This window comes from Cololabis saira, chromosome 12, assembly GCF_033807715.1.
Source record: "Cololabis saira isolate AMF1-May2022 chromosome 12, fColSai1.1, whole genome shotgun sequence".
NCBI classification, from domain to species: Eukaryota; Metazoa; Chordata; class Actinopteri; order Beloniformes; family Belonidae; genus Cololabis; species Cololabis saira.
Genome location: NC_084598.1, coordinates 35,180,448 through 35,193,377, shown reverse-complemented (window position 1 = coordinate 35,193,377; position 12,930 = coordinate 35,180,448). Strand labels below are relative to the sequence as shown.

General features: G+C 40.2%; 1 protein-coding gene across 1 annotated transcript in view; it reads right to left on the bottom strand.

Annotated features, from left to right (window-relative positions):
• The window catches only part of LOC133457428 (helicase ARIP4-like), a 41,884-nt gene that overhangs the window by 12,518 nt on the left and 16,436 nt on the right, over positions 1-12,930 (bottom strand). Inside the window, exons 2-6 of the mRNA XM_061736700.1 lie at positions 8,744-8,990; positions 7,120-7,253; positions 4,829-5,002; positions 415-635; positions 119-301 (exon numbers count right to left, since the gene is read on the bottom strand). Coding sequence (XP_061592684.1) covers positions 119-301; positions 415-635; positions 4,829-5,002; positions 7,120-7,253; positions 8,744-8,990 — 959 coding nt within the window. The remainder of the gene's footprint in view (positions 1-118; positions 302-414; positions 636-4,828; positions 5,003-7,119; positions 7,254-8,743; positions 8,991-12,930) is intronic.

The window sequence follows — 12,930 nt, the reverse complement described above, 5'->3', positions numbered from 1 at the left end:
GAGCGATGAAGCTCGCTCACAGAAAAGGGAGTGAAACGAAAGCAAACTGTGTGGTAAAAGCTGTAAAACAGGTTCCCGTTCTCCGAATGATTCCAGCGTTTGGCATCAGGATGCTCACCGGTACGATGGCGAGCACGGTGTGGGCCTGGGTGTGTCTGAACAGGACGTCGATGAAGGAGATGACCTGCAGCGTCTTGCCCAGGCCCATGCTGTGAGCGAGGATGCAGCCGAACCCGCTGCTGCTGCTGAAGCGCTCCACCGACTCCACCAGGTTGTCGTACAGGAAACGGATCCCACCGATCTGAGGAGAAAGAAAAAAAAGCCACGGAGAATGAAAGATGAGACCAAAAGGAGACAATGAGGCAGTTAAAAGTAGGTATGGTGGAACAAACGGGAGAGAAGTGACTGCGATACCTGGTGAGGCTTGACGGCGCGAGCCAGCTGGGGCGACAGGAAGACGTCGCTCTCTGCAGGCGGGTGGCTGAGGTTGACCAGCACCCGGCCCTGGGCGTCCGCCTGGTTCTGGGCGTCGTTTACGTGAGCGCTGCTCGGCTCGCTCTCCTCCTCCTCGTTGGTGGACTCGCTGCTGGCGTGGAGGGCGGCGTCGTCCTCCCCGGAGCTGAGGTCTATCACATCTGAGCAGAGGGTGGAGGAGCATTTAGACCACGGATCGGCATCCCGCGGCTCTAGAGCCGCGTGCGGCTCTTTAGCGCCGCCCTAGTGGCTCCTTGGAGCTTTTTCAAAAATGTTTGACCTTTTTTTTCCTTTTTTTCTTTTTTTTCCTCTTTATTTTCTTTTTTTCCCCCTTTTTTAATTTTTTCTTGATTTTTTTTCTTTTTTTTCCTTTTTTGACATTTCGATTTTTTTCTCGAAATTTCAACCTTTTTCTCGACATTTCGACTTTTTTCTTGAAATTTTGACTTTTTTCTCGACCTTTTTCTTGAAATTTTGACTTTTTTCTTGAAATTTTGATTTTTTTCTTGACATTTTGACTTTTTTCTTGAAATTTTGACTTTTTCCCTCGACATTTCGACTTTTTCCCTCAACATTTCGACTTTTTTCTCGACATTTCAGCACTTTTCTCGACATTTCGACTTTTTTCTCAACATTTCGACTTTTTTCTCGACATTTCAACTTTTTTCTCAACATTTCGCCTTTCAACATTTGCCTTCATTCTAAGGATTATACAAGACTTTTCATTTTTTGCAGCTCCAGACATATTTGTTTTTTTTGTGTTTTTGGGCCAATATGGCTCTACAACATTTTGGGTTGCCGACCCCTGATTTAGACTCTACACACTCTTATACCTTCCACATGTGACATCCTCTCTGGCTGACCAGCACAAACGCACAATAGGATGATTAAAAAACTAATTACATTTCATTTTCTGGGATCTAAGTCTCCTTCGTTCTAACACACAGATTTTAATCTACACATTTTACTTGGAGGCTAAAAATCAGTGAGAAAAAGAACAACGGATGGCACAACATGCCACATCTGGAAAGCACTTTTATTTGTCTAGCTTTTTCCATTGTTTTTTTTTAAATAAAAAAGAAAAAGACCGTATTTAAGCAATCCTAGAAAGGCATTTCACTAGAGCCGCGTTGACCTTTAAGATTGTTTTGGGTTATTGCTGCCGTTTGTTCCGGGGACAAACACGGATTAGATGCCGGCTCTACAGGCTGCGTAGCTCCCGTATTTCACAGTGTTTAAACTTTTACGGATTAAAAATCCTCCATGTCAAAGTGATTATAAAACCCAGAATCTTCAATATGAATGCAGAACTTTACAAGTAGTACAAGAAACTGTACTGAAATTTTAAACAGAGGTTAAATTTGACGACCCCAAAGAGAACGTAGAAACTTCCAGCTGCAGTTTCTCTGAAGGAACCGACTTCCGTTTCATCACCAGGAAACGGGTGTTGTAAAAACATCGGGCGTCAACGTGTGTGTGTAAGTTTATGTATGAATGACAGGAATCAATATGTGATTAAAAAGATCCTCTTCGTCAGGGGCATCAAGCGGTGAAAGTTACACAACCTGGCAGCCTGCGAGAGCATGCCGCCAAGACTTGGCATGTGTGTGTGTGTGTGTGTGTGTGTGTGTGTGTCACTATGTTAGTGTGCTTGAAAAAGGGGGAGAGCAAGCTTATATAACTGCAGTGAATGGCTGGTTATACAAGTAGGATTAGTATGGAGGGGGGGGGGGACTGGTTATGCAACCCCAACCAGAAATGTCACTGTGCCACTGTGGTGCTGGTGTGTGTTCGTTACAAATGTGTGTGTGTGTGTGTGTTCTGGCTCATAACCAGGATTAGCTGGTTTTACTGCTCTCATCTGCCCTACAGACACCCTCTCCTTTCATCTCTTCCCTCCGCTTCCCCCTCTTTTGTCTTTCCCTGCCTCCCATCATGCTGCTTCGCTCGTTTGTTTCATCCATCAGTTTCTCCCCGACTCGCTTCTTCTCCGCTATCATTTACGCTACAGATGTGCGCCTGCAGTTTGGCCCCTCGCCGTCATTCGGCCTCTGTCTGAAGTGCCAGCGTTCGTCCCAGACCGCGGGAGCGCGTGCTGGAAAGCAGCTTCCCACACGCGTGTCTCGGGTGTAAATGCGACTCTGACCGCCTTGGCAGTATGGGAACAGTACATGATGTACTCTGTGAAGGGTTTAAATATTCTGATACGCATAGCAGCTAATCTCCCAACGCTCCCTCCGCTTTAAAAACAGCCACACGCACAAATCGCACTCGACAGTGCGCGGGCAGCTCTCAACTCCGTGCATGAGCTTAAATGTTTCCCAAAAAAGCTTGTTCACTACGCGAAGAATTCACTATTTATGGGAAGTGGCGATCAAGTAATTAGCCAGTTTCAGAGTGAGAGTAGCTTCCTTCAGACTAAACCAGGCTTGAAAACTGCTATTAATTCCTCCTCGTGGCTTCTTCTCTGATATGGTTTAAGATAAGTAGAAGCCGAGACTTTAAGGTGGCTTTGGGGCAAAAGAAAAAGTTTTTTTTTTTTCTTTTCTTCCAGGAACTCTTTTAATGTGTCGACTCCCCAGACCCCTGAGGTCACAAACGCTTGCAGCGTGTCTAATTTTACAAACACTTGGTTACCAAACAGCTATTTGGAGCTTCTTAGGTGAATCTTTGAGCCCGGGGGCCAATTTTCCACTTGACCCTGAAAAACCCCTAAAACTGTGTGACGAGCCTGAGAAAAGTTATCAGACATCGAACGTTCTTTAAATAAGTTTCTGGAAATCAATTCATTCCTTCACACAATCAGTATTAGAAATTAATTTTGAGTTAAGCTCCAATTTGTATTTATTAAATGACACACTGGATCTTCAGTTAGACCGGAAAAAAAGCAGGATATTAATTATGATCACATACTTCGCTAAAAAATGCATACTTTTACTTTGGAAAGATGATTCCCCTCCAACTTTCAAGTTTTTTTGAGATCAAATTTCAGTTTTTTTACCATTGGAAAAATTAACTTTGGAAAAATACAACCGTGCTCATATTTTTCAAGAATTTTGGTTTCCATTATTTTCAAAACTGGAGAATTTTTCCAAGGGCGACCAATGAGTATCTCTATTTTCGAACTTGTGCCTTATATGTACCGGTATGTATGTTTGTATGTATGTATGGATATATATATAGTTTGATATCGCTGTTGCTGCCATTATATATATTTTTTATTTATTTATTTTTTTTTTTTATATTTATTTAATTTTGTTCTCCCTTAATGTATGTTTTTTGTTTTGTTTTGTTTTTTTTTTTCCCATAGGGTACTTATGGGGAGGGTAGGAATGTGGGTAGAATAGAAATCGTGAATGTGAAAATGTGAATTGTGAAAATTATTGTGAAATAAAAAGATCAAACGTTACCTAAAGTCGCCGTTAGGTCAGTAATTTAATTTGGCAGCCAAAAGAGTCAGGATGGATGCAAGAAACATGCGTTTTGAAAGTGGATCCACTCGCTATAATATACTTTTTCAGCCCTCTGACAACAGCCAGGAGCTTCTTGGACAACTTTACACGAGTGCTCCATGCTTGATTAAACTGGATCTTATATTCTCGAGATAACTGCATCAGCGCAATAAAAACATCCTGTTTAATCCCATTTAACCGAACAAGAGGAAACCAAACCGCTTTAACAAGCCCCTGCCCCTAGTTTATTACTTACGCAGTCAAACATACCAGGATTCTCTGAATTAAACGTAAAAGGATGAAGGGAAATGTGATTATTTTCCATCTAGCACAGATTAATCTCCATCCATATCCGCTTGTACGGTTTCTGCCAGTTATCACATCACCAATCACTTTACCTTTAAAAAAAATATCGTTTATTTAGTCTGAGTTGATGTTGTCCGACTTTGAGCTACTGTAGCACCTGAATTTCCCCTCTGGGGATCAATAAAGGACTATCTTATCTTATGTCCACAATAAGAAAACATAACAGGGATGACATGAGGAGGAGGAGGCTGGGCTTTGTGCTACAAAAATATTCTCAGGTCTCCTTGTCTCTCTTTTTCTCCCTCCCTCTCTTTTAACGAGTTTCACTGAGGTCTCTTAGTTGTTTTCATCTTTGCAATGTTCTTGTGAACGCTGCAAAGATGTTTGCTGACAGAAACCTGCTCGAGGAAGCACTGAAACACAACATCCATTTGCAAAACAAAAGAGAGAAGTTGGGAACAGATGTGGCTTTTATGTTTTCAGAACAAGATGTTAGAAGATTTGTTTCCTCTACCTGTCAAAAACCCTCATGAAATAAAGAAACAGCATGCTGATTTCAGACTCAGACAGATGAGTGTGTTGTACGCGTGTGTTACCTGTTTTGTGTGGGTGCTCTGTAGCAGCTGAAGAGGGCGTGTTAGTCTTGCTGTCGTCCTCGCGGATGCTGGCGCTGCTGGAGTCCAAACGGATCACATCCCGTCTGACCGGCTTCACGTCTGGCTGCGACGACGCTGATGCCGACGACGACGGCACGTGCTGCGTAACGTCCGCTGGAGAACGGGGCAGGAATCATGCAGCAATGTGAGTTATTCATGGTGAAAAGAAAAAAAGAAAAGGTTTGGGAATGAAAACCGGGAGGCGTTGAACGGACAAAGACTAAATAGGGCTGGGGATCGATTCAAATGTCAAGAATCGATTTGATTCAGATTCTTAAGATTCAGAATCGATTATCAAGATTTGATTCGATCCGAATCGATTCCGATATTGATTCAGGTTACTGTTATTAAAAAAGTTTTTTGAGCTGTTGCATGAATTATATGACTGTAGTTATGCAAAATATTACTACTAGTATTATATTGAGATTAAACAGTAAGTATTGGCAGCTAATGATGCTGTAAGGACCAATCAGCTCCCAGAATGCTGATAGAACTGCTTTCAGAAACATCATGTGGCAGAATCTATTTTGGTTTTTAATTTTTGAGCATTTGGTTTTTAGCATTTTTTGCAAATGTAACCCCAAGACAGTATATAAAGTAATGAAATATAGACAATTTATGCAATTATAACCTAACACTTTAATGTTTTCATACCTTTAAACATATTTAAAGGCAAAAAACATGGCACCAGTTATTCTCGTGTCCAACAAAACATTCCTTTTTTGGGGATAAACAATAAAATAACCAAAAGTTGTAATGTAATGATGAAAAAAAAAAACATAAATAAAAAAAAAATAAATAAAAAAAATCGACCTTTACAAAACGATTTTTTCAACACAGGCCTAAGACTAAATAAACGGAACTAAAAAGCAGTGGCGTGGGTATCAACTATGTTTGCTTGATGGAGTGTGTGCTGATGTAAGATTGAAGTGTGTTAAAGAGATGAGGAATGGAGACTTCTGGATGTATCTTCTACTGGACGGCCAACATTGGCCCGGTTTCCCACATCAGTTAAGTAGCTCTTAACAGCGAAAGACTTCTTTCACAGGCTCCTTAAGATGGTTTGAAAGAAGTCTTTCGCTGTTAAGAGCTACTTAACTGATCTGGGAAACCCAGCCATTGTCTGCAAGGTGTTACGGTTGCCATGGCAACATCAGCGGGTCTCACCCCTGGTTTTCCTTGCTCAGAGAGTGTATCCTGCCACCTGACTTCATGCAACACAGCAGCGGACAGACCGGGTGTCTGTCCGCTTTCACGTACGGCCAAACATTACTGACTCTTGTCTGTTTGAGATATCTTTTAAGTTAGTTTCGGAGAACCCTGGCTCAAACATTAGACTGGACATTAATGGGACATTTAAATGAGCATGTCTGTTCTGCAGTAACGCCGGCGTCTTTGAGTTTCATCTTAAATGAGCATCGGGCTCCAACGTACTCCGTTTTTTTCTAGTTTCAGAATTTTTATTGGTTATTTAATGTTTTTTTTATATTAATTTGAATACTGTGTCCATGTTTTTATTTTATTTATTAATTTAAAAAGGATCCCCATTAGTCTTCACCATGGGAAGACTATTCTTCCTGGGGTCCACACATAGACATACAAAAGATTACAATAATACAACTCAAAAAAGGGTGAAAAACATTCACTAGAATTCCTGAAATAATAAATTGAAACAAAAATAAAAGATTAGTAGCAAATATTGTTACTATCACCAGATCTGTATCCACTTTTGAGCAAAATACTGTAGTTTGCAACGACTTTATAATTTATAATATACCCATGCCTCTATTTATAGTAGTATAAATATACTACATATCATAATATACTCATACATTATAATATACTTATACTACTATACTATATATATACACTCATAGCCTACAGTAATTTAGAATATATTTACTATTAAATTTACAATATACTTACAATTTGCAGAATAATCACAATATATACCTAGGACCGATCATAACCTCCTTCTGAACCACAGCCTGCTTCAGTCTCCTTTTAAAACTTTACACCTTGATTATTGCAACTATAAATGGGGGGAGAGGGTTCCAGTGTTAAAGCTGTTACCTGCTTCTGGACAGACTCCGCTGAGGTATTTGCATTCTTTTCTTTAGTCAAGTGTTAATATATTTGTCCTTATACTTCCACTAGTTAAGGGAGTACTAGTGGACAGGTACGAGTTGTCGTGAATCACATTCATTTCCACGATGCTGCGTGCCTCTCACCTTCTGTGTACTCGGGCAGCAGTGGCAGAGGAAAGTCCTGCTTTCTTTGCTCCTCCAGGCGCTGCCTCCTCTGCAGCTCCCCCTGCTGGGCAGCTTTGGTTACTGAATCCAACTGATGATCCCTCAGTAACTTCCTGTGCAGGCGCAGAGAAAGACATTGATTTTAGTGCAGTTGTCGATTTTGCATCGGAAAATTAAAACCCTGAATGGGAACAGATGGGCTGTTTTATGCAGTTGCGCTTGTACTGAATAATTATCCTCTTAAGAAAAGTAGGCTCAGTGGGCCTTCATTACGATAATCAGACCAAGGATTGCTTTCTTTGAAGCTACACTAATCTTTAAAATCAAACATTACATTTGAGCTGTGTAGTTTAATCTGTGACTCAGCTCAAAACCCTCAGAAAACCCACCACCCCTTATTTCTAGACATTTTCAGGGCTCATTATCTTCTTTTAAAGGGGACATTCATCGTTGTGCTACTCTAAAGACGTCACTGTGAATTTACGACGGCATTCTTTGGGGTTGAGCTTAATGCAGTTTACTGGCAGTCAGGAGGACAGAAGCTGAAGACTCAGCATATACTGTATATATGTGTAGAATCAGTGCCAGGATTCATCAGTGAGACGTCTGCAATACAGTGTTTCAGAAATGAGAGAAAAATGTGAGGGAGAGAAAGGAGGAGGAGGAGAAAACCTACAATGCAGCACATTAAATCCTATTATGAAGCCAAAGATGGGTGTTATAAGGAGCAAAATTAAAAGAAAAGTGTTGAGTGAACAGAGGAAATGCTGGCTTACTGCCACACAGCACCAACATACTCAGCAAACTGTGCAGTAATCCCTTTCATCCTTAGGATGACTGGTTACCATTTGAAGAGTGGAGATTCATTAAAAAGAAAATCTCACATAAATCCAGTTTAGCTGTGAAAATGTCAAGAAGGAAAAACACTGAATTAATGAAAAATTGAATTACTCATGAAAACAATGATTTAACCATGAGTTTTGAATGCTGCTGTAGTAGCATCCTGTGATTTATGCACCTTTAGATTATATTATTCAGGTAATTAAACTCAACTAATGTAGTGGAATTCGTTCATCTAAAGCAGGGTAAATTTTTTCTCTTTTTTTTCTTTTTTATTCTTCTTTTTTCTCTTCTTTTTTCCTTTTTTTCTTCTTCTTTTTTTCCTTTTTTTCCTCTTTTTTTCTTCCTTTTTCCTTTCCTTTTTAATCTCGACATTTCGACTTTTTTCTCGAAATTTTGACTTTTTTCTCTACATTTCAACTTTTTTCTCAACATTTCGACTTTTTTTCTCAAGATTGTACTTCAATATTAATCTTGACATTTCGACTTTGTGCAAGTGCATAATGAAAAAAAAAACTTCCCCCAGTTATAAGTAATATAGATAGGCTACATGCAGCATGTGTTGCCTTCATTCTAAGGCTTATACAAGACTTTTCATTTTTTGCGGCTCCAGACATATTTGTTTTTTGTGTTTTTGGTCCAATATGGCTCTTTCAACATTTTGGGTTGCCGACCCCTGATCTAAAGCCTTAAAGGTTAAAGGGTTAGCTGTTCAAGTTTGCGTCAGAACCTTCAGAGACCCGGTTTCCGTGGAGCTCAGTACCTGATGTTTCGTCTCATGTGTGTGGGTTTGGAGCTCCTCTTCTTGGCTCCCGCCAGGGTGGAGGGAGCGCTGGGGCTTTGGCGCGCCTGCCTGGAGTGGTGGGGTCTGGGCACAGACTCTGCAGAGGGGGGGTGGGCCGGCGTCTCTGCCGCAGGTGAGGTAGATGGGGCCGGGGTGCACTGCCACACAGCCGCGTTCCCCCCTTGAGCCTCATTCTCCGAGCTGAAGGAGGCGCTGCGGGACTGGTCTGAGGAGCGAGAGGAGAGAGCTAACGGTTATTACAACCCACCTTCAAAAGCTCATTCATTTTCATTTCATTTATTCTTTATTTCATTCAAAAAAATAAAGCAATTCAATACAAATACAAATGTTCTTAAATTGTGAATGAAAAGGGAGCAGAAAGAAGAAGAATCTTATCTGATCTGCCCCTTTTTCCAAGAAATAACTTCACAAATAACATAAATTAAAAATTAAAAAAAAAAACAACAACTAAGTGAATAAAAAACTAAAATAAAATAAAATTACCGCCGTCTATGGGTATGTCAATCAAACTTAACTAACATATTTCATTATATTTACTTAACATACAGGCTTTAATTGTTCTTTTGAATGTAATGATTGATTTGGATTCTTTGTTTTCTTTATTCAGATTGTTCCATAAACTGATTCCTTACACAGAAACACAACGTTCCATCAATTTTGTCCTGAATCTTGGTTTTTTTTAAATCTCTGTTCCTTTTAAGTTATACTTGCTTTCTCTTTTTTCAAATCTTATCTGAATGTTGACTGGTAAAGTTTTTTTATGAGCTTTAAACATAATTTGCAGAATACTATAGTCTACTAGTTCATGAAATTTCAACAATTTTAACTGAAGGAATAATGGATTTGTTGGATCTCTATATAAAAGCTCACTGCATTCAAGAGTGGTGCTGAAAAATGCACCACACTTTAAAAAAAACAAACAAGTCCAGTCTCGAGAGAAAGCTGCTAAAATCACCTTGTTTTTCCTTTTTCTGACAGCTACGACTCCCACTAGACTGTAATTTATGTTAATAGATAAAGAATAGGCTCAAATCTGAGATGAGCAAGGACAACTAACACATTTATGAAAGCAACATTCAAGCATCCTGAAAATAAACCCCAACCTTCCCCACAGACTGATGTTTATACGCAAACAAAGCAGAATTTCTATTAATGAGGGAAAAAAAGCCAGAGGTGATTTTTGGAAAAATCCAGCATCTGCCAAGTCATGACAGCTGAAACGCTTGCATAACTAAGCGTTTTATAATACTGGATGACTCAGGGGAAGTGGCTCGAAGCAGCATTTCACTGATACAGATAAACAACTCGAAATGCTAGAATCACCGAGTGTAATAGGACGAGCTGCATTCAGGACAGGCCCTCGCGCTGAAACAGTGTCATCGGGTAACCAGGTTATTTAAGACGCCTCTGCTACTGCCGTACCGGCCCTGATCTCAAAGATTACACTTCAAGGTTTCACACTCATCAATTATAACCGGCAAACGTCAAATATGCAAGTTACTGCAGCAAATCTGCTCGGCCTTCACTTTTATGCAGGTGAACGTATTTTTAAGTGATAACAGTATTCTCACAAGTGTGGATGCAACACCTTCCCCACCGTCACTGCAGAGTAAATCAATGCTTTATTCAATATATGAACCAACAGTCGCTGTGCAGATCCAAGATCAAGATTTAATCTAAAATCATCCAGCTGCAACGCTTTGCTTGCATAATTCACTCTGAATGAGGTGACAATTTCTACTGAGCTGAATTACTTCGGAGGCGCTGCTCACGTCAGACGTTGGGAAATATTCAACTTTTCAGGCTACGGTACCAATCAAACTGCAGCCACGCTCAGCCAATTATTTGATTTTTGCAGTCGGCATCTAATATGACCAGACTTTGATGTCTTATAATGACTCAAACCTCAGAAATAAAGGTGTATAGATTAATCTGCTGCGCACTGCATTCGTGTGGTTGTGGACTTGTCTGTGCCGCTTGGTAACCACGAGTTATTCTTTCTCAAAAGTGAGCAGCGTGATCCTGACCACAGGAAATCACACTTATGACAGGCCCCCGTCGTTCCCCCTGCAGATAGTTGATTTGTGGTTTACTGGTACGATGAAGGTGTCAAAAACAAAAAACGGGGTTGGGAGAGACATGTTTTTTCTGCTTTAAGCCGCCCAAAGGTAATTTTTCTAAAATTATTACAAAGATTTGTTTAAAAGCTAAAATGCAACTGTATTCAAAATTCACTGTAGTTTTCTTAAATTCGTCAATATTTGATTTGGAGCTTAAGATATCTTTCTAGTGTTGCAGTTAACTGCTTTGATCTACTGAGCTGCAGTCATCTGTCAGCATCTGCGTTTTCAAATGAACCTTTAAAATTATCAGCATCATCACAACAACATAAAAGACATGTGACAACTTTATTTTGGCTTTTTTGCAAACTCAACTTTGCCTCTAGATTTCTCACATTTCTCTTAATCTGCCCGGATGTTACTTTCACCTCTCTTATGTTGCTCCCCTGCTCTTCTCTCTCTCGGCCAGAAACACGGTGATCGAGGCTTATGCAAGAGCTGGATCACAAATATGGACGGCTTATGAAACACAAGACAGGACACAAATGCTGACACACAGACGCGTGTGTTGTTTCCTGGGGACAGCCGCTCATACAAGAACATTTATCAAGAACGTGTGGGCAGGTCCAGCCGAACAAAAACCTGCCTGGGACGGCTAGACGAACAGGGACTTCCTGCCAACACGTACATTATCGGTTTCAACACAAACGCGCAGAGAAATGCATGTGAGATGTGCTCACTGTGGGAAACCTGGCACACACACATGCGCAGCCTTGATATAAAAGGGAATGGAGGCTGGTGATGAGCTCAGTGTGAACTGAAAAACAACTTACGTAAAACGCCCCTACAGTGTTTCTATGTGGCAGAAAATGTCTCGGTCTGGTTGCTCATCCATTATGTGTGTGTGACATGTTAATAGTCTTCTTTCCAGGAGTTCTAAAATAAATTAACTTGCAAAAGTTGTGAAATGATGCATGATGTGAACTTAGGTGGAGATCATACGTGGAGGCTGGATACAGCTCCGAGTCTGTGATGTCACAGAACCCTGCAGCTCCAAACAGCACACTCAAGGACATAATTTTAGTCACAGAGTTGTTCCAGTTTTGGTTTTCGGTTGTCACTTCAGACACCCAAATAGAGACATATTTAAACTGAATATGTCCCATTTAAACTCGGCTCTTCCTTTAAGAAACCAGTTGCCTCCCTCCACAATAAATACTAAAAAGGCAAACGCAAGCTTCACTCAGAGCAGTTGTAGATCGTACAAGGATCTTCCAACTTTCTTAAAAGCTGTAAATGAAGTCTGAAAACTATGTTTATGTTCAGCTATTAGCCTCAGATGTTAAATACGTGCTGTTCCTTAAGTTGTAAAGGAATAATAAGTGCTGATGTTTATTTCGCTGAGCTTTTACTTTCATGCTGACATTAGATGCCGTCACGAATGCAGCATTGTAACATCTCATACATGTCCAGAAAATAGAAAACTGAAGCAATTTCATTCAAATTAACACAAGATAAACTTAAATTACCATCATTACATTATATAAAGACAGAAACAGCAAAACAAGTTTGTTCTTTTTTTGTTTTAAATTTGCCAGAAATGTAATTTTTGAATTCACTTGATTACTCTGTTTATTCCGGTTTCCATTTGTCCAAACCTACCTTACAAAACAGTTGCATAACAGTTCCTCAAGTGCACAAAGCATGAACAGAAACAAACTCACACACACACTGAGGGGGCAGGAAAAAGAAAGGAAATTGGAAAGGGGAGATTGATGAAAGAGAGGTCATCACTCCACATAAAAGTGAGAGGTGCACTTCAAAGACAGAAGTGGTCGTCAAATCTCTCTCTCTCACACACACACACACACACACATACACACGCACGCACACGCGCGATAATAACGAGTGAGCGCAACACAAACAAGCACTTGCATGTGCAAAGATGCAGCTGATTGTTTATGCTGCTCAGGTCAAAAGGACGAGTTCAGGACTGATTTACCACCATGAAAAAAAGGATCTTTATGAAATCTGTAGCAAAATAGGCTTTTATCAATTGTTAGACAAACATTCTGCACAGATATG